Source organism: Pristiophorus japonicus, chromosome 4 (assembly GCF_044704955.1).
Source record: "Pristiophorus japonicus isolate sPriJap1 chromosome 4, sPriJap1.hap1, whole genome shotgun sequence".
Taxonomy (NCBI): Eukaryota; Metazoa; Chordata; class Chondrichthyes; family Pristiophoridae; genus Pristiophorus; species Pristiophorus japonicus.
Genome location: NC_091980.1, coordinates 48,507,959 through 48,531,140, shown reverse-complemented (window position 1 = coordinate 48,531,140; position 23,182 = coordinate 48,507,959). Strand labels below are relative to the sequence as shown.

Here is a 23,182-nt window from a genome sequence, read left to right as displayed (position 1 = left end):
TCATAGGTGTTTATCATGAGTTTCTGCCTTTTATTCTGATGGGGGGTTTGACGGTGTTTTCAGCAATTCTGGTCTTGTTTCTGCCTGAAACATTCAATATTCCTCTCCCAGACACCATCAGCCAGATGCCGAAAATCAAGGGGTAAGTGTGTATACTATTTATGAAACAATTTTTTTCTCCGCTCTCTATCCTAAACAACAATACAATGCTTCAATGTACAAAATGTCCCAAGGTGTTTCAGAGAGGAGACAAAAGAGCTAGCATCCATCCTTTGTGGGAGTATTAGGAAAAGTGAACAAAAGCCTGGAAAAAGAGATGTGTTTGAAATATAGAGAGGGAGGTAGAGAGATGGGGTGTTTGGAGAGAAAGTTGTGGGGTGAAAAGGATGGAGAGGAGGCTGGATATAGATGACCAGACAGCATGGGAGGATGCATTGGTTTGTAGAAGATTGAAGAGCTACAGTGAAGTGAAGCTCTGGAGGATTTGGAGACAAGGCTGACAATTTTAACTTCAATCCACTGGCAGACAAAGAGCCAATATAGTTCAGCAAAGAAGGGAAGTTATAGATGAGTGAGGCTTAGTAAGAACAGGATGTCAAAACTTTAGATACTGAAGCACTCTATGCCTGCATGCAGCAAGACCTGGACAACATTGAGACTTGGGCTGATAAGTGTCCAGTAACATTCGCACCAAACAAGTGCCAGTCAATGACTATCTCCAACAAGAAAGAGTCTAATCACCACCGCTTGACATTCAACAGGATTACCATTGCCGGATCCCCCACCATCAACACCCTGGGGATCACCACTGACCAGAAACTTAATTGGACCAGCCACATAAATACTGTGGCTACAAGAGCAGGTCAGAGGCTGGGTATTCTGCAGCGTGTAACTCACCTCCTGACTCCCCAAAGCTTTTCCACCATCTACAGTGCACAAGTCAGGAGTGTGATGGAATATTCTCCACTTGCCTGAATGAGTGCTGCTCCAAAAACACTCAAGAAGCTTGACACCATCCAGGATACACCAGCCCGCTTGATTGGCACCCCATTCACCACCATAAACATTCACTCCATCCATCACTGGTGCATCGTGGCTGCAGTATGTACCATGTACAAGATGCACTGCAGCACCTCGACAAAGCTTCTTCGACAGCACCTCCCAAACCCATGACCTCTACCACCTAGACTCCCTCCCTAACAGCACTGTGGGAGTAACTTCACCTCACGGTTTACAGGGGTTCAAGAAGGTGGCTCACCACCACCTTCTCAAGATCAATTAAGGATAGGTAATAAATGCTAGCCTTGCCAGCAACACCCACAATCCATGAACGAATAAAAAAAAGATGATTTAGAGTTTATGGAGGGTCCAGAATGGGATGCTGGTAAGGTGGGAATTGGAAAATGTTATTCTAGAGGAGACCAATTTCTGGATAGGGGTTTCGGTGACAGTGAGAGTAAGGTAACGGTGGAGGTTGGAGTAAGGGGAATGAAATCAATGGCAAGGGTTCAGAGATTTGGCAGTGGAAGGAAACATTGGCATCACTCTTCCTGATGTTTAATTGCAAACAAATCTGACTTATTCATGATGTAATATCAGATAGCGAGTATGTCAGCATAATGCAGAGGTCAAAGAGTTACAAGAGGTCGCAGTAAAGTAAAATGGGGTGTCATCAGCAGATACATGGAAGCTAATTCCATGTTGTTGATGATATCGCCCAGAGGAAGCTTGCAAATGAAGACGAGGAGAGGGTCAATAATGGATCTTAAGGGAATTCCAGAGATGGCTGCAGCAGCTGGAGGAAAACCCATTGTTGAAAATGTATTGATTGTGTCGGTACAGGTAGGGGTCCAGTCGCTGGAGCAGGAACCTGGAGGTAGGCCATGGAGGGAAGACAATAATGGAGATTATCCATTATGTCAAATACTGCAGTGAGGTCGAGGAGGACTAGGAATGATAATGCCCCATGATCGCAATCAGAGAAGCAGTGACTTTGACCATGTCGATCTCGGTGTTGTGTGCTGTGCAGAAAACATACTGAAAGGAATCAAATTGGGAATTGTGGGAAAGGATATCACTATAACTGGAAGAGGATGACACATTCAAGGAGCCCGAACAAGGGGAGTAGGTCAGAAATTGAACAGAGGTTGCGGGGGACAGAGAGGTCAAGGCTGAGTTTTTGTGATGATGCTGGTTTTGAAAAAAGAAGGAACAGTGTGTGAGCAGTGCGAGCTATTACAATGTTGATGAGCATTGATGCCAGGAAAGGTAGTAAGTGGGAACAAGGTGAGGAGATCATCAAGAGGGCAGGAGATGTATCTCATACAAGGGCTGAACTTCTATGAGACCAATCTCCTTGTAACTTCTGATAGAGTATGATCTTACCACATGCCAACTTTAGTTTTCGAGTTAAATTGTTTTTTTTTTCATATGTGAGTCAGGGTAGTGAATGATGATGGGGTATTTAGCTGTTGGTTCTCACTCGACAACCACAACAACACTTTCCAGTAGCAATCACTGTGTCACAATCAGGACCAAGAACCCTGGGTTCCCCCTCCCAAGCCAGGGAGCACTGAGGCTAATGGCAACACCGCCACCATTGTTCCACATCATCTAACTCAGCACAGATCTGGAAGTGAACCAAGGATCGCCTGATCTGTAGCTCTCAATGTCACAACTGACAGTGGATCTACCTGCAGAAAAATGGGCATTTTCCATTATAGCAGGAACTAGATGTTATCTAGCATTTCCTTGGTACTGCTTCCAAAATACATTGACAGTTCTAACAAGGAAAATAAGCCTAACATTTATACCAGCGTGATGTTTCCATTTTCTACTTGGCCTGCCCATTTAGTGGTGAATGTAAATAGTTTGTGCTTGTACCCCTGCTCACTGAGTTGAGATTGGTTTTTCCTATCAGCCTGAGCTTGATTGAAAGGTGCAGGTCTCACAGGTTCAAAGTCTGCATTATCATCTCGCCTGCCAACCCAGCAAGGTTGTTATTATTTTCTGGCAGCACTATTGAACCAAAACGACTTTAAAAACATTGCTGAAAAACTGAATGCGCCAAGATCCTCATTACTGAATAGACTCAGTGAATGTTAAGCTTCTTGGGCTTTTGCTAACATTTGTTTTCAATTACTGCGACCTCACAATGCATAAAACTAGATTGGGTGGCTCAGCATATGATTATTTAAAGATTTTCCCCACAGTGATCTGTCTGGTATAGCCTTGGAACATCCCCAGGACTGTGTGGGAGAGTTGGTGAAACACCCGTGCGTGTGCAACCTACCTCCAAGCAATCTGTGAACAGTAATGCATTAGTACAATAACACACTCCATTGTCACACTGCCTGACACACAGCCTTTTTGAATGACTGAAATAAAACCGATCTGGTATGAAATAAGCGAATCTATCTACCCAGTGAAACGTGATGGGAAAGTTTCAGCTAATGTGTATTCTTTATGACAGTGTTGTTTTTTTATTCAATTGCAGGTTCAAAGGTACTTTCAGCAATTGCTGCTATTTTCAGAAAAATGGAACAAGCAGAGAAAATAATACAATTGTAATTAAAGAGGAGGAGTTTTGATCAGTTCTGGCCACAAATCTACAGCAATGGAGAAATGGAAACTCCTCATTTTAAGAACATAAGAAATAGGAGCAGGAGTAGGCCATTTGGCCCCTCGAGCCTGCTCCACCATTCAATATCATAGCTGATCTGATCATGGACACAACTCCACTGCTCACTCCCCATAATCCTTTACTCCCTTATCGCTCAAAAATCTGTCTGTCTCCACCTTAAATATATTCAATGACCAAGTCTCCACAGCTCTCTAGGGCAGAGAATTCCATAGATTTACAACTCTGAGAGAAGAAATTTCTCCTCATCTCAGTTTTAAATGGGCGGCCCCTTATTCTAAGACTATGCCCCGAGTTTTAGTTTCCCTATGAGTGGAAATATCCTCTCTGTATCGACCTTATCCAGCCCCCTCATTATCTTATAAGTTTCAATAAGATCACCTCTCATTCTTCTGAACTCCAATGTATATAGGCCCAACCTATTCAACCTATCCTCATAAGTCAACCCCCTCATCTCCGGAATCAGCCTCCAATGCAAGTATATCCTTCCTTAAATACGGAGACCAAAACTATATTCAGTACTCCAGGTGTGGCCTCACCAATACAGTGTACAGTTGTAGCAGGACTTCTCTGCTTTTATACTCTATCCCCCTTGCAATAAAGGTCAACATTCCATTTGCCTTCCTGATTACATGCTGTACCTGCATACTAACATTTTGTGTTTCATGCACAAGGACCCCCAGATCTCTCTGTACTGCAGCACTTTGCAATTTTTCTCCATTTAAATTATAATTTGCTTTTCTATTATTTCTGCCAAAGTGGATAACCTCACGTTTTCTATATTATACTCCATCTGTCAAATTTTTGCTCACTTGGCTGCATTACAATCGGTCCCTTCATCCAAGTCACTAATATAGATTGTAAATAGTTGAGGACCCAGCACTAATCCCTGCGGCACCCCACTAGTCACTGTTTGCCAACTGGAAAATGACCCATTTATCCCGACTCTCTGTTTTCTGTTAGTTAGTCAATCCTCTATCCATGCTAATATATTACCCCCAACCCCATGAGCTTTTATCTTGTGCAGTAACCTCTTATGTGGCACCTTATCGAATGCCTGCTGTAAATCCAAATACACCACATCCACTCGTTTCCCCTTATCCACCCTGCTTGTTACATCTTCAAAGAACTCCAGAAAATTTGTCAAACATGATTTCCCTTTCATAAAACTATGCTGACTCTGCTTGATTGAATCATGCTTTTCCAAATGTCCTGCTACTGTTTCCTTAATAATGGACTCCAACATTTTCCCAATGACAGATGTTAGGCTAACTGGTCTATAGCTTCCTGCTTTTTGTCTGCCTCCTTTTTTAAATAGGGGCGTTACATTTGCAGTTTTCCAATCCACTGGGACCACCCCAGAATCCAGGGAATTTTGATAGATTACAACCAATGCATTCACTATCTCTGCTGCCACTTCTCTTAAGACCCTAGGATGTAAGCCATCAGGTCCAGGGGATGTCCGCCTTTATTCCCATTTTTTTACCTAGTACTACTTCATTAGTGATAGTGATAGTATTAAATTCCCCCCTTCCTATAGCCCCTTGATTATCCACTTTTGGGGTGTTTTTAGTGTCTTCTGCCGTGAAGACCGATACAAAATATTTGTTCAACGTCTCTGTCATTTCCCTGTTCTCCATTATTAATTTCCGAGTCTCATCCTCCAGGGGACCATCATTTACTTTAGCCACTCTTTTCCTTTTTATGTATGCGTAGAAACTCTTACTATCTGTTTTTATGTTTCATGCTAGTTTACTTTTATAATCTATCTTCCCTCTTTTAATCATATTTTTAGTCGTTCTCTGCTGGCTTTTAAAAATTCCCCAATCCTCTGGCCTCCCACTAGTCTTGGCCACATTGTATGCCTTTGTTTTCAATTTGATACCCTTCCTTATTTCCTTAGTTAGCCACGGATGGTTATCCCTTCTCCTACAGTCTATCCTTCTCATTGGGATATATTTTTGTTGTGAGTTATGAAATATCTCCTTTTGTTTCAGTTTATGTCACACACCAACACTTTCTCCTGTTAAAATGTACTAAGCAATGCAACCGAGATACCCAGGGACCACTGTCCAACAATCAATCACCAGCATGCAGACATTTGATGCTTTCTACAAGGTTTTAGAAAACAAATCCTTACTGGACTTTTTGCAAGGTCTTAGACAAACCCTTTGGAACTTATTTTGCTAACTTACATCTCATTGCCTGCTTATTCAGTGGATATTTTACTCCTGACAGAGCCATATTGCTGAAGACAATGGGCTAGACTTTCCATCAATTTCACCTCGCTACTGCCCATTTAACTTCTGAGATGAAGTATAACACCCACTTATCGCCTATTTTCCCTAAAAATAGAAACTAACATCCATTTATCGCCCATTTATCGGCAGCATTAGTTAACCACTGAGAATTAGTTAAACCGCCCGCCTGTATGTATTTTTAAAATTATGACGTCAACAATAGTGCACCGCCCAGAATACTGTTTAGAAAGGAAACTAACGCCCAGAAACCGCCCAGAATATCTCCGAGCATTACTTTCGGAATCTCGGTCATATATCGCCGAAATCATCACTCGCCCAAAAAAAACGCTGAAAAAAAGCTGCACTCACTTGACCTCAACCCAGCGGTATGGAAGCCATTTTGTAAATCAGAGGACTTTTCATATAAAAGGCTGCTTCAAGTTCTGGGGAATTTTGATTTAATTTGTGAGTTCTTTTAAGGTGATTTTAAAATCTGAACATCCATCTTATCATATTGTGGTTGATTTGAATTTTTTATATGAGTTTTTGGAGGACAATTTATTATTTCTGAAGAATCCATACAATAGTAATTGTAATGGGGCCTGTAATTTCTCAGCCAGTATTGATGACTACTCACATGCTGCAGACTAGAGATGGGAGAAGTTATATTGAAGAGCATTATGTGTCCAATCAAAGAGGTGTCAGACTGATGAGTAGGAGGAGAACCTACACCCGACGCACTTACAGGGATAAGTGGTCATACCTGAACTTGTCTGAGAACACATGCCTTAGGAGACTGTGCTTGTGAAAGGAGGTCATCAGTGTGATATGCCAGCTCATTAAGGGAGATCTGCAGCCTAACAGCACCATCAGGACTGCACTGTCCGTTGAGGTCAAGGTTACTGCAGCACTTTCCTTCTATGCATCGGACTCCTTTGGGCCTCAGCTGGCGACATTTGCACTATCTCTCAGCACACCACACATTGCTGCATTCAACAGATGACTGAAGCCCTTTACGCTCAGAGGATGGACTTCATAAGCTTCCATATGACCAGGGACGGAAAGATTGAGAATGCTCTGGATTGCTCAAGAATAGCAAACTTCCCCAAGGTGCAGGGAGCAATAGAATGTATGCACATCGCCCTGTGAGCACCTTTTCATGATGCAGAGGTTTTTTGGAACCGATAGGGATTCTACTCCCTGAATATGCAACTCGTTGTCGACCCCAAGCAAATAATCATGGCAGTAAATGCAAAATGCCCAGGGAGCATCCATGATGCGCACACCTTGCGTGAGAGCACTGTCTCTGACCTGTTTAAGAGTCAGCCACAAGACATCGGTTGGATGCTGGGGGATAAAGGATATGGCCTCGTCAGCTGGCTGATGACCCCCATGCATAAGCCCCAGACAGAAGCCGAGAAGCGAGACAATGAAAGCCATACAGCCACACGCAATAGCATTGAAAAGACAATTGGAGTGCTTAAGCAGCACTTCAGATGCCTGGACCACTCAGGAGGTGAATTACAATACCACCCTGAGCAGGTCGCTCAATTCAATGTGCTGTGCTGCTTGCTGCATAGCTTGACTATTAGGAGGGGACAAGAATTGCCAGATGGGACTGCCAGTCCACCTCAGGAGAGAGGAGAGATGGAAGAGGAAGAAGAGGAGGTGGATGATGACCTCAGGGAGGACAGTCAGGCTGATATTGAAACCATGGCCCCACGCACCTCTCGACCGCAGGAAAGAGCCCGTGGTGGTTACGCAGCTGCAAGATTGTTGCGTCAGCAGTCATAAATGAATGCTTTGCTTGAAATAACATTAGTGGTAGTTACGCAGCTGCAAGACTGCTGTGTCGGCAGCTCATAAATGAATGGTTTGCGTTACGTTGGTGACAGTTACAATTAGAGTTGATTTATGTTACGTTTAATGTTTGCGTTTCATGGCCTGGCCTCGCCAGTGTTTGTATATCCTTAACGTTACTGCTATCTGAAGACAATGAGCAACAATATTAAATTAAATTTAAAAAATGTAATGTTGCTAAAGAACTTCTTTTTTAGTAACTAACACAACACAATAGTAGCCCCCTCTCCCATTGAATTTGAAACATTTATACATAACAATAAATCTTATCAACAACAACAACAACTACAACAACGATTTTAATAAACACGCATGCACCCCCACCCCTCCCCCAACCCAACCCAACAGTGAAACATTTTAAAATGTATTGGTAAACCAACAACAACAACAACAGCAACAAACAATTCAAACAACCACCCATCCAACATTCAACGATTTTAAAAAAATGAACAAAAAGAATAACCCTCCTTCCCTCCCTACTTGCGGCCAAGCCCCTCCTTTCCTCCACCCCTGCCCCCCGCCACCCCCTGGGTCTGTACCCCACCTCTTCCCCTCCCCCTACCAACTCCAAGTCACTTTGCTGCAGGGCACCTCGAGCGCTGCTTCGGTGGTGGGGGGAGACAGCAGATCCATTGATTGGGCAGTTGATAGAGAGGACATTTACGAGGAAACGTCCTCCGAGCCAGAAGCAAGAGCTTCCTCCTGACTCGCATGTGTCTCGAGCAATGTGGGTGCGGCACCTTGGGGTGCAGTGCCGGATTCCGGGACCACTGATAGCCCTCTGGCATCCATGTTCCCGGCTATTCTGCCCAGTGCCACTGCTATCCGCGTCATCTTCTCATTGACGATCGTGGACAGATTGACAACCTAGCCAGATAAACCGCCCATTGCCTGGAGGAACTCCCGACCGATTTTGACACTCGTCCTGGACACGGTCACCATGTCCACACTAAGATCTACCACTCCAGGAGCAGTCCAACTGCGCCGAACCAACCTCCGCGGGGTCGGCGCCAGCATGGAACCAATCGGAGTGCCCCGCGTCAAAGCGCTTGGCCCCGCTACCTCCTCGGTTGAAGAGGACGTGGCAAGTCTTACACAGTTATAATGTTTACATACATAACATCACTCCCCCCCTCAAAGTCCTTGATAGAAGTTATTTACAAGTTGAGGCGCTCCCTGGGTGTATGCCTGAGTTGAAACCCTGGCCTGGGTGAGTTGGTCGGGCCATTGCTGCACTGCAGCCCGGCTGGTCTGACCAGACTGTTGGGCATGGTGGGTTCATCCTCTTGATTGATGGTGAGGTCGATTGCTGGTTGGGTGTGTGTAGGTGGATCGATGATAGTGATGTCCTCTTCAAGTTGTTCCTGGTTGTTAGTGAATCACAGTTTGGTCTGATCCAAATTCTTTCTGCACGTTTGTCCATTACATAGATTGACAATAAACACTCTATTCCCCTCCTTGGCCAAGACTGTGCCAGCAACCCAATTGGGACCATGACCGTAATTAAGGACAAACACAGGGTCGTTTACATCAATGTCATGCGATACAGCCGCGTGATCGTGGTGCATGTTTTGCTGGTGACGCCGAGTTTCCACATGATCATTAAGGTCTGGGTGGACTAAGGTGAGCCTGGTTTTGAGTGCTCTCTTTATTAACAATTCCACCGGGGCAACCCCGGTAAGTGAGTGGGGTCGTGTCCGGTAGCTCAGCAGAACCCGAGATAAATGGGTCTGCAAGGAGCCGTCCATTACGCGTTTCAAGCTCTGCTTGATAGTTTGGACTGCCGTTCCGCTTGACCATTGGATGCGGGCTTGAACGGGGCAGACCTGACATGCTTAATGCCATTGCAGGTCATAAACCCGTTGAAGTCCAAGCTGTGAAACACGGTCCATTGTCACTGACAAGGATGTCGAGCAAGCCATAGGTGGCAAACATGTCCCAGAGGCTTTCAATGGTGGCAGTGGACATGCAGGATGACATGATTACACATTCAATCCACTTAGATTAAGCATCCACTGCTACTAAGAACACCTTTCCTAGAAGGGAGCCAACGAAATTTACGTGGATTCTGAACCATGGTTTGGTGGGCCATGACCACAGACTCGATGGAGCCTCTCTTGATGCATTGCTCAACTGTGAGAAAGTGTTACATTGGTGTACGCATGAGTCCAAATTCGAGTCAATGCTGGGCCACCAAATGTGCGACCTGGCGATAGCCTTCATCATGACTATGCCTGAGTGGGTACTGTGTAAGTCACGTATAAAAGTTTCGCTGCCTTTTTTTGCCAAAACCACACAATTACCCCATAAGAGACAATCCGACTGGATGGACATTTCATCTTTACGTCGGTGAAACGGCTTAATTTCATCTTGCATTTCCCCGGGACAGCTGACCAGCATTGAGGATGCAACTTTTTACAAGTGATAGCACAGGGTCCAGGCTAGTCCAGGTCCTAATCTGGCAAGACGTGTTGGGTGATCCCTCGCTCTCAAAAACATCCATGACCAGAAGCAAGCCTGCGGGTTGCGCCATTTCCACACCGGGGGTGGGCAATGGTAGCCGACTGAGGGCATCAGCACAGTTCTCCGTGCCTGGTCTGTGGCGGATAACATAGTCATAAGCGGACAACGTTAGTGCCCATCTTTGGATTCGGGACAAAGCATTGGTGTTTATACCTTTGCTTTCTGAAAACAACGAAATGAGCAGTTTGTGGTTGGCTTCCAGCTCGAACCAGATCCAAATAGGTATTGGTGCATTTTCTTAACCCCGTATACACATGCTAACGCCTCTTTCTCAACCATACTGTAGGCTCTTTCAGCCTTAGATAGTCTTCTAGATGCATATGCAACCAGTTGCAGTTTGCCTGACACATTGGCTTGCTGTAACACACACTCGACCCCATACGAAGATGCATCACAAGCTAGCACTAAACATTTACACGGGTCGACAGTACAAGTAACTTCTTAGAACATAGCAGGTTTCTGGCCTTCTCAAAGGCTGTCTCTTGAGATTCACCCCAAACCCATTCATCACCCTTATGTAGCAACATGTGCAAAGGTTCCAGCAAAGTACTCAACCCGGGTAGAAAATTACCAAAATAGTTGAGGAATCCCTGGAACGAACGCAGCTCCATCACATTCTGTGGTCTGATGACCTCCGGCTTTGAGTCCGTTGGTCTGATGCCATCTGCCGCAATCTTTCTCCCCAAAAATTCGACATCTGGCGCCAGAAAAGCACACTTGGAGCATTTCAGCCTGAGTCCCACTCTGTCTAGTCGACTTAGAACCTTGTCCAGGTTGTGCAGGTGTTCGATGGTGTCACGACCAGTGATCAGGACAGAAACATAGAAAATAGGTGCAGGAGTAGGCCATTCAGCCCTTCAAGCCTGCACCGCCATTCAACAAGATCATGGCTGATCATTCACCTCAGTACCCCTTTCCCGCTTTCTCTCCATACCCGTTGATTCCTTTAGCCATAAGGGCCATATCTAACTCACTCTTGAATATATCCAACGAACTGGCATCAACAACTCTCTGCAGTAGGGAATTCCACACGTTAACAACTCTCTGAGTGAAGAGGTTTCTCCTCATCTCAGTCCTAAATGGCTTAACCCTTATCCTTAGATTATGTCCCCTGGTTCTGGACTTCCCCAACATCGGGAACATTCTTCCTGCATCTAAGCTGTCCAGTCCCGTCAGAATTTACTATGTTTCTATGAGATCCCCTCTCATCCTTCTAAACTCCAGTGAATACAGGCCCAGTCGATCCAGTCTCTCCTCATATGTCAGTCCTGCCATCCCGGGAATCAGTCTGGTGAACCTTTGCTGCACTCGTTCAATAGTAAGAACGTCCTTCCTCAGATTAGGAGACCAGAACTGAACACAATATTCCAGGTGAGGCCTCACCAAGGCCTTATACAACTGCAGTAAGACCTCTCTGTTCCTATACTCAAATCCTCCAGCTATGAAGGCTAACATACCATTTGCCTTCTTCACCGCCTGCTGTACCTGCATGCCAACTTTCAATGACTGATGTACCATGACAGCCAGGTCTCGTTGCACCTCCCCTTTTCCTAATCTGCCGCCATTCAAATAATATTCTGCCTTCGTGTTTTTGCAACCAAAGTGGATAAACTCACATTTGTCCACATTATACTGCATCTGCCATGTGTTTGCCCACTCACCTAACCTGTCCAAGTCATCCTGCAGTCTCTTAGCATCCTCCTCACAGCTCACACCGCCACCCAGTTTAGTGTCATCTGCAAACTTGGAGATATTACACTCAATTCCTTCATCCAAATCATTAATGTATATTTTAAATAGTTGGGGTTCCAGCACTGAGCCCTGTGGCACCCCACTAGTCACTGCCTGCCATTCTGAAAAGGACCTGTTTATCCCAACTCTCTGCTTCTTGTCTGCCAACCAGTTCTCTATCCATGTCAGTACACTACCCCCAATACCATGTGCTTTAATTTTGCACACCAATCTCTTGTGTGGGACCTTGTCAAAAGCCTTTTGAAAGTCCAAATACACCACATCCACTGGTTCTCCCTTGTCCACTCTACCAGTTACGTTCTCAAAAAATTCTAGATTTGTCAAGCATGATTTCCCTTTCATATATCCATGTTGACTTGGACCGATCCCGTTAATGCTTTCCAAATGTGCTGCTATTTCATCTTTAATAATTGATTCCAACATTTTCCCCACTACCGATGTCAGGCTAGTCGGTCTAAAATTACTCATTTTCTCTCCCCCTCCTTTTTTAAAAAGTGGTGTTACATTAGCTACCCTCCAGTCCTTAGGAACTGATCCAGAGTCGATAGACTGTTGGAAAATGATCACCAATGCATCCACTACTTCCTTAAGTACTCTGGGATGCAGACCATCAGGCCCCGGGGATTTATCGGCCTTCAATCCCATCAATTTCCCTAACACAATTTCCCCTCTAATAAGGATTTCCTTCAGTTCCTCCTTCTCACTAGACCCTCGATCCCCCAGTATTTCCAGAAGGTTATTTGTGTCTTCCTTCGTGAAGACAGAACCAAAGTATTTATTTAACTGGTCTGCCATTTCTTTGTTTCCCATTATAAATTCACCTGAATCTGACTGCAAGGGACCTATGTTTGTTTTCACTAATCTTTTTCTCTTCACATATCTATGGAAGCTTTTTCAGTCAGTTTTTATATTCCCAGCAAGCTTCCTCTCACACTCTATTTTCCCCCTCCTAATTAAATCCTTTGTCCTCCTGTGCTGTATTATAAAATTCTCCCAGTCAGGTTTGTTGCTTTTTCTGGCCAATTTATATGCTTCTTCCTTGGACTTAACACTATGCTTAATTTCCCTTGTTAGCCACGGTTGAGCCACCTTCCCTGTTTTATTTTTACTCCAGACAGGGATGTACAATTGTTGAAGTTCATCCATGTGATCTTTAAATGTTTGCCATTGCCTATCCACTGTCAACCCTTTAAATATCACTCGCCAGTCTATTCTAGCCAATTCACATCTCATACCATTGAAGTTACCTTTCCTTAAGTTCAGGACCCTAGTCTCTGAATTAACTGTGTAGCTCTCATCTTAATAAAGAATTCTACCATATTATCATCACTCTTCCCCAAGGGTCCTCGCACAACAGGATTGCTAATTAGTCCTTTCTCATTACACATCACCCAGTCTAGGATGGCCAGCCCTCCAGTTGGTTCCTCGACATATTGGTCTAGAAAACCATCCCTAATACATTCCATGAAATCCTCCTCCACTGCTTTGCTACCAGTTTGGTTAGCCCAGTCAATATGTAAATTAAAGTCACCCATGATAACTGCTGTACCTTTATTGCACGTATCCCTAATTTCTTATTTGATGCTGTCCCCAACCTCACTGCTACTGTTTGGTGGTCTGTACACAGCTCCCTCTAGCGTTTTCTGCCCTTTGGTGTTCTGTAGCTCCACTCATACTGATTCCACATCATCCAAGCTAATGTCCTTCCTTACTATTGCATTAATTTCCGCTTTAACCAGCAATGCCACCACACCTCCTTTTCCTTTCTGTCTATCCTTCCTAAATGTTGAAAAACCCTGGATATTGAGTTCCCAGCCTTGGTCACCCTGGAGCCATATCTCCATGATGCCAATTACATCATACCCGTTAACTGCTATCTGCGCAGTTAATTCGTCCACCTTATTCTGAATAATCCTCGCATTGAGGCACAGTATTTAACACACTTTTCCCCTTTAGAATTTGGCTGTAATGTGGCCCTTTTTGCTTTGGGTTTCTCTACCCTCCACTTTTACTTTTCTTCTTTCTATCTTTTGCTTCTGCCCCCATTCTATTTCCCTCTGTCTCCCTGCATAGGTTCCCATCCCCCTGCCACATTAGTTTAATCCCTCCTCAACAGCACTAGCAAAAACTCTCCCTTGGACATTGGTTCCGGTCCTGCCCAGGTGCAGACTGTTAGGTTTGTACTGGTCCCACCTCCCCCAGAACCGGTTCCAATGTCCCAGGAATTTGAATCCCTTCCTTTTGCACCACTCCTCAAGCCACGTATTGATCTGAACTATCCTGCGATTCCTACTCTGACTAGCACGTGGCACTGGTAGCAATCCTGAAATTACTACTTTCGAGATCCTACTTTTTAATTTAGCTCCTAGCTCCCTAAATGTCATCTTGAAAAGCAACGGTGCATGGAACCGATTTCAGCAGACTCTGTATGTTCCTCCGAGCAAATCCCAAAAGGGCATCTGTGATATATAAACAGTCATTTGTGCATGTTGATGCATGTCAATCTTTTTGAAGATGCAGCCAGCTACTGTGTCATGTAAGCAGAGGTTAGATCCAATTTGGTGAACGTAATCCCTCCTGCTAACGTTGCGAACAGGTCATCCGTCTTGGGTAGTGGATACTGGTCTTGTAACGAGACTCGCTTGATCGTTACCTTGTAGTCTCTGCAGATTCTGACCATGCCATCGCTTTTCAACAGTGGAACAATTAGGCTGGCCCACTCGTTGAACTCAATTGGCCCACTCGTTGAAGTCTGTCCAGTTCGATCTCGACTTTCTCCCTCATCATATATGGAACCGCTCGAGCCTTGTGATGAACAGGCCATGCATCAGGAACTAGATGGATCTGCACCTTGGCACCTGTGAAGTTGCCTATGCCTGGTTCAAATAGCGACGGAAATTTGCTGAGCACTTGAGCGCACGAGGCATCATCCACCAAAGACAGTGCTTTGATGTTATCCCAGTTCCATCAAATCTTTCTTAGCCAGCTTCTGCCAAACAGCGTTGGGCCATCGCCTGGTACAATCCACAGTGATAAGTTATGCACAGTTCCATCATACGATATCTTCACTGCCGCACTGCCAATGAATGACTGGTATGAGCTCTTTGGTGTAAGTGTGCAGCTTTTTATAAATCTGGTTCACTTTGGGCCTTTGTGCCTTGTTGCCCCACAGTTTCTCAAAAGCCTTCTGGCTCATAATTGACTGACTTGCCCCAGTGTCCAACTTCATGGAAACTGGAATGCCATTTAATTTGACTTTCAGCATTATAGGAGGGCTCTTGGTGGTGAAGGTGTGTACCTCCTACACTTCTTCCTTGGCCTCAGGTTGAGTTGTCTCTCTTACTCGTTCTGCGTGATCCGCTTTGGATCAACCATCTTCTGCCGACTCTGCCATGTGGTGAGTCGCAGCACGTTTGCACATTCACTGGAGGTGCCTCATTGTTTCACAGCCTTTGCACAGGTAGTGCTTGAATCAACATTGATGGGCTCTATGATTACTCCCGCAGTGCCAACATGGTGTTAATGGATTTGCATTTACCACACGGCGGACTCTGAGTCATCCTAGGTCTTGCAGCTGCAGATGTGTAGGTCCTGTCATGTACAGTTCTGCCTGCTAACGGCATTATTTTATGCACAGTACTTGCTGGTGAGCTTCGATGCTGAGAAGATATCAGTTTAGTATTATCGTTCGCGGGCATGAAAGCCTGGGCTATCGTGATGGCCTTGTTAAGGTCTGGGGATTCGGCAGACAGCAGCTTGCAAAGAATGACCTCATGGTCGATTCCAAGCATGAAAAAGTCCTGCAGCATTTCCCCCAAATATCCAACAAAATCGCAAGGTCCCGCAAAACATCTTAGGTCGCCGACATAACTCGCCACGACCTGGCCCTCGGAGTGATGGTGCGTATAGAAGCGATACCTGGCCAGTAAGATGCTCTCCTTCAGCTTGAACTGTTCCCGAACCAGTTTACACAATTCTGCATATGTCTTTTCCATTGGTTTCATTGGTGCCAGCAGATGCTTGATGAGGTCGTATGTTGTAGACCCACAAACGGTGAGGAGAATCGCCCTGCGCTTGATTGCTTTATCATCCGCATCCAGCTCGTTGGCCATGAAGTACTGGTCGAGACGTTCAATGAAGGCTTCCCAATCATCACCCTCTACAAATCGCTCAAGAATACCAATGGCAGCCATAACCGTGTGAAAGTTCGTGATCTGTTACTCATCACCAATTGTTATGTTTAGAATAACTCCAGAAGACTGAGTACTGTAAGCTTAAACTGATGTGACCTTAGTCTCTTTAATATATATCCAGAGTGCCAAAGCAGCATGGCAGACAACCTTTTATACTAGCTTGCATGAGGTGTGCAGGTGCCCCTTGGGCCTCCAACAGGTGCGCCCTCTGGTGGCAAGTCTTACACAGTTTTAATGTTTACATCATATCATCAATCATATATTATACAGAAATGAATGGCATTAAATTACTTTAAATCATCCAATGGCTTATACTTCACTCACACGGCATGAGAACGGGTTCCGATACTGCACGGGTGGCCGACCAGTTGTGGACATCCACCAATGCCAGTGCCCGCCCCTCCAACTCAGTCAGGATGCAAAGCTCAGCTTGGCCGCCACCCGTGTGCCGCTGCTCGGCCCAATTCTTCGAAAGTTTCTTCTGCAAAGGTGACAAGAGCATGGCATGGCATAAGATTATTGCTAGGTACTTTTACAAATAAAACAGATAGCAAATTACTAGCAGATATCATATTATTATTACTATTCCACAACACAATACACAGACAATCCACAATTAGTAATGGAGAACATGGAGATGGCAGAAACTCTGAACAAATATTTTGTATCAGTCTTTACAGTAGAGGACACTAACAATATTCCAACAGTGGATAGCCAAGGGGCTATAAGGGGGGAAGAACTTAGCACAATCACAATCAGTAAGATAATGGGACTAAAGGCAGATAAATACCCTGGACCTGATGGCTTGCATCCTAGGGTCTTAAGAGAAGTAGCAGCAGGAATTGTGGATGCATTGGTTGTAATTTACCAAAATTCCCTGGATTCTGGGGAGGTCCCAACAGATTGGAAAACTGCAAATGTAATGCCGCTATTTAAAAAAGGAGGCAGACAAAAGTGGTTGGGAAAATGTTGGAGTCCATTATTAAAGAAGCAGTAGCAGGACATTTGGATAAGCAAAATTCAGTCAGGCAGAGTCAGCATGGATTTATGAAGAGGAAGTCAGGTTTGACAAATTTGCTGGAGTTCTTTGAGGATAGAAACATAGAAACATAGAAAATAGGTGCAGGAGTAGGCCATTCAGTCCTTCGAGCCCGCATCACCATTCGATCTGATCATGCAGTTCAGTACCGGGTAGATAAAGGGGAACCAGTGGATGTGGTGTATTTGGACTTCCAGATGGCATTAGACAAGGTGCCACATAAAAGGTTACTGAACAAGATAAAAGCTCACGAGGTTGGAGGTAATATATTAGCATGGATAGAGGATTGGCTAACTAACAGAAAACAGAGAATTAGGATAAATGGTTCATTCTCTGGTTGGCAACCAGTAACGAGTGGGGTGCCACAGGGTCAGTGCTGGGACCCCAACTATTTACAATCTATATTAATGACTTGGAAGAAGGGACTGAGTATAACGTAGCCAAGTTTGCTGATGATACAAAGATGGGAGGAAAAGCAATGTGAGGAGGACACAAAAAATCTGCAAAAGGACATAGACTAAGTGAGTGGCCAAAAATTTGGCCAATGGAGTATAATGTTGGAAAATGTGAGGTCATGCACTTTGGCAGAAAAAAGTCAAAGATCAAATTATTAATTAAATGGAGAAAGATTGCAAAGTACCACAGTACAGCGGGACCTGGAGGTACTTGTGCATGAAACACGAAAGGATACTATGTAGGTACAGCAAGTGATCAGGAAGGCCAATGGTATCTTGGCCTTCATTGCAAAGGGGATGGAATATAAAATCAGGGAAGTCTTACTACAGCAATATAAGGTATTGGTGAGGCCACACCTGGAATACTGCATGCAGTTTTGGTTTTCATATTTACGAAAGGATAAACTTGCTTTGGAGGCAGTTCAGAGAAGGTTCACTAGGTTGATTCCGGGGATGAGGAGGTTGACATATGAGGAAAGGTTGAGTAGGTTGGGCCTCTACTCATTGGAATTCAGAAGAATGAGAGGTGATCTTATCGAAACGTCCTCCTCACATTGCTTTTCCTCCCATCTTTGTATCATCAGCAAACTTGGCTACGTTATACTCAGTCCCTTCTTCCAAGTCATTAATATAGATTGTAAATAGTTGGGGTCCCAGCATTGACCCTGTGGCACCCCACTAGTTACTGTGGCTTTGCAAGGTGGATGCGGAGAGGGTGTTTCCACTGATGGGGGAGAATAGAACTCGAGGGCACGAACTTAGAATAAGTGGCCGCCCATTTAAAACAGAGATAAGAAGAAGGGTTGTAAATCTGTGGAATTTGCTGCCTTAGAGAGCTGTGGAAGCTGGGACATTGAATAAATTTCAGTTAGAAATAGACAGTTTCTTAAACGATAAGGGGATAAGGGGTTATGGGGAAGTGGAGCTTAGTCCATGATCAGATCAGCCATGATCTTATTCAATGGCGGAGCAGGCTCGAGGGGCCTTAATGCCTACTCCTGTTCCTATTTCTTATGTTCTTATATCCATGGCTATATCTACCATCTGCGAATAATTTGAATAAGATCGAGGTTTGGATTAAATGATTACCGGTCTAACTACAATACATCAGATCTGCATTTCAATTCATCATTGCATCATTACAAATACAATTACAATTATATCAATAAATATAAATAAATTTCATACTTACTCTGCCTGACTCAACAAGATCATTCCTGCGCTTCCGGCACTAGTTGGGCTCCTTCACCTCGTGGGCATTGGCAGAGATGACTTCTGCAATCTCTGTCCAGATTCTTTGATAGACCTGGTGGGCGGTTTCCCACCCCCACTCCGGTTCAATTGTGCCCACCGATTCTCCACCTCTGCCACTAAAGCAACATTGGCCTCCTCGCTAAAGTGCTTTGTGTACCTCCGTCCTCCCATTTCCACCCCTTCCCCCACTCCTTCTTCCTCCTCCTCACTCATCCTTCTTTCAGGGAAAGATTCAATTGCATCCATAATTTGATTTGATTTGATTAGTTTAGATAGCTAGATTACTTCAATTGTTGACAATTAGCTGCAAATTGATGGAAGATATCTCACTACAACACGCAAATAACTAAATAATCCTGAGCCAACACCACAACAATCCCTCACCAGCTTTTTCCTCTCTCTCTCTCGCTCCTCTTTCACTTTCACTCTCCTCTGCACATGTGCAGATGACGCCTAACCTCCTGAAACACAGGAAAAGACCGTTGCTATGGACGCCAGCCTTGCACGACTGAAAAAACCTCTAACGCCCATTTCACATCGCTACGACTAATGCCCAAATTATAAAGTGGAAACTAGCTGGTTAGAAAATGGGCGATATTCCGGCAATCAGAAAAATCTATATAAACGCGAACGCTGCAAATATTGCCCACTTTTGGGTGATCTGAAGACTAATACAAAGTCTAGCCCAATGAACCAAACAGCTGCACCAGACCAGTGCAATTCCTTTAGTTAATGCTGTTTGCAATTGCTGTCAACTGTTACTTCTGCTCCATTCCTCCACCTTCAGTCCAAACTCCCACTGTTGGTACAAAATTAGAAATAGATCATCGGGTTAGGAACATACGAACAGGAATTCAGCACGTCAAGTCTGTTCTGCCATTCCCTTAAATCATGACTGATCTGCATCATAATTCCATTTAGCTGCCTTGGGCGTTATTTCCGGAGTGGGGGTTAAAAAGGGTTTTTCAGATCGCTGGCTTCTCGCCCATTCTCAAAGCACCTTGTCTCCATTTTTGAAAATGGGTGCTACCGCGAGTGATATGAAATGGGCGGTAGCGTTAAATTTTTTTGACCTTCTGCCGTAACGTGTGGCCGTCCTTAGCAATGGCATGGCAACGCTCGATTCCTGCGATTCAGGAGGTCGAGGGTTATCATGACATGCGCAGAAGAGGAGACAGAGAGAGAAGGAGCTCAGAGGGACTGAAGGCGTGTCTGGCTGTGGCGTGCCTGCTTTGGGAGGAAGGAGGGAGACTTTAGAGCTTCACAGCAAGTGGACAAACAAAAATTAGCTGCTACCAGCCACATATTTGCCTGAATGTGGCCTATAATGGAGAGAGAGGAGGAGGCATCACAGCACGGTGTGGAAACTGATGCTGGAGAGAGCAGTGAGGTGGGAGAGGAGCACATTGAAGGGCGCAAAAGAGTCAGGAGGTTCTTGGACGAGGCAAATGCCTCCCTCCTGCAGGAGGTTGAGTCATGCTGGGGTGATTTGACACAGGGAGGGCATGGGAAGCCCACCCAAAGGCCTACCAGAGGATATGGACTGAGATAGCAGAGGTGGTCTCGTTGGTGACCAACGAGGTTCGTGAGGAAACGATGGAACGATCTTGTGGGATCCACAAGGGTAAGTATTACATTGATTTACATGTACTTATGTATTTATATAATTTGATCTGTAACAGTCATGAGTGACTATCAGCAGATGTGAGGTCTTTCACTTTTACTGGGAATGTTTTACTCAAAGCCTGCGATCACGGTGTACGTCTTTTGGTAAAGAATGATAATTTTCATAATAATCATGATTACATCTGTCGGTTATGCATTGTATCAGTCTCTGTGACAGTACCTAGCAATTATATCATGCAATGATCTCATGCCATGTCGTCCTGTCACCTTTTACAGAAGAAGCTATCGACGATGAGTTCTGTGCCGAGGCGAACGAGTGGGGGGCCACCAGTCACCAGCGACATCACTGAGATGGAGGAGCGGGATGCTCGCACTCGTGGGGAAGCAGCCCCAGACAGCCATGGATGCATCTGCAGACCCTGAAGTAATGCCACATGAGTAAAGCTTACACTATTGCGTGATGTGAAGTCAATAGATGCCACACCCACTCATATTCGAACAATCATATATGCCAAATGATTTCTAAAATTGTCATAGAAATAATGATGGTCTAATGAAAATCATTGGAATGCAAATGTGTTGATGGTCATGAAATGTGATGCCTGCGATGATTTTGAGAGCGATGGTGCTTTTGTCATGCATATGCTGTGTGTAACGCTGGACTCACCTTGTGACCCTAGCACCCCCTTCTCTAATAACCTCATTTGTGTTTTGCAGCTCAGCCAGCAGCACATCCCAAGGCAAGACCACAGAGGCCAAAAGGTGGGGGAGCGCGGCCCGACTCTCCGGACAATCCAACATCTGGTGCTGAGGAGCTCCGATTTTCGCCTGTCAATCCGCTGGGTCTGTTCTCTACGGATGAGAGCGCGGACTTCGGGGAACCTGCATCGCCACGCTCCAGAAGCTATCCAACCCCAAGGCCATCTCGTGGTCCTCTGGTCATTCCCACCACCACTCTGAAGGTACTGGCCCCAAGCACCTCGCCACAGGGTACTCCATTTGTCCCCAGGATGGCGGCAACCCCGCGGAGCTTCCACGAGTGCCACATGACAGCAGAGAGATGGTACAGTTGTCGAGGAAGACTATAGACATTGGCGACCAGCTCAACGAAGCATTGGGGGGCATATCCCAACAGCTAGCCACCATGACCGAGTACATTCCGAGGGCGGAGGCCCTGGATGCGATAGCCAGGAACACTGCTGACACAGGCCTACAGTGGTCCCCGAGCGCGGCACTCTACCCCTAGGTTCCGCACCACAACTGCGAAAGCCAGATGAAAGCAAGGACCAAGATCCTGCTTCTGCATCAGAGAATGTTGCCCCCTTGGCACCCCCCGCTCCCATACCCGTGCCAATGACCGCATCTGCCTTTACCCCCCACTGTTGTGTATGCAATAACTTAATCGACTGAATACTGTAAACTCCAAACAGGTACAAATCTGGCTCTACTTTATTAGGGCCCACATTACAAGATGGCTGGCCTTTTATACATGTGCGCGCAGCCCAATGACCTCCGACAGTGGCGCCACCTGGTGGTTAGTAAACCCAAGCATACATACATGACAATATCCCCCTTTAAGATATTAGTTACGGTCTTTTTACAAATTGAGACCGTCCGGGGCTTTCCGCTCCCGAGTTGAACGTCTCAGTTCAACTCCAGCCTTGGGCGAGCGTTCTGAGTCTGTTATGACTGGGGGCTGGGTAGCCGATCTGATGGGAGAGGCAATGACCACGTCAGGGATTTAAAGTCCAGATTCATTGACCATGTCAGTGATTGAAATTCCAGATTCATTGATGACAGCGGAGTCCTCTGATGACTGAGGGTAGGTTGGTTGGTCACTGATTGTGTCTTCCTCAGACTGTTCCGGTTCATCTGTGTGCCGCAGCTTTATCTGATCAACATATTTCCTACATGTCTGCCCATTCTTGAGCTTAACGATAAACACTCTGTTACCCTCCTTGGCTGTAACAGTACTGCCGATCCATTTGGGATCTTGACCATAATTCAGTACATACACAGGATCATTGATAGAAATGTCACGTGACACAGTAGCGCGATCATGATACCCTTGCTGACTTTGACGTCTGTATTCGACACAATTATTCAAGTCAGGGTGGACAAGAGAGGGCCTGGTCTTGAGACCTCTGTTCCTCAATAGTTCAGCAGGGAAGACCCCAGTAAGTGTATGGGGTCTTGTCCTGCAACTAAGCAAGATGCGTGACAAGCGAGTTTGCAGTGAACCTTGAGTTACACGTTTCATACTCTGCTTGATGGTTTGGACCGCACGCTCTGCTTGTCCATTGGATGCGAGTTTGAATGGTGCTGACCTCACATGTTTGATACCATTGAGTTTCATGAACTCTTGAAACTCCATACTGGTGAAGCAAGATCCGTTGTCGCTTACAACGATGTCAGACAAGACCATGCATAGCAAACATGACATGAAGGCTCGCAATGGTAGCTGTGAATGTGTTGGATTTCATGATTGTACACTCCATCCACTTGGAATAAGTATCCACCACAACTAAGAACATCTTTCCTAGGAAGGGATCTGCAAATTCAATGTGGATCCTGGACCATGGTTTAGATGGCCATGGCCA

At 45.2% G+C, this 23,182-nt stretch overlaps 1 protein-coding gene across 1 annotated transcript in view; it reads left to right on the top strand.

The window, feature by feature from the left end:
* The window catches only part of LOC139262894 (organic cation/carnitine transporter 2-like), a 162,705-nt gene extending 154,856 nt beyond the window's left edge, over nt 1-7,849 (top strand). The window contains exons 9-10 of the mRNA XM_070878151.1: nt 7-142; nt 3,497-7,849. Coding sequence (XP_070734252.1) covers nt 7-142; nt 3,497-3,590 — 230 coding nt within the window. The 3' untranslated portion in view covers nt 3,591-7,849. The remainder of the gene's footprint in view (nt 1-6; nt 143-3,496) is intronic.
* Nucleotides 7,850-23,182: the final 15,333 nt, after the last annotated feature.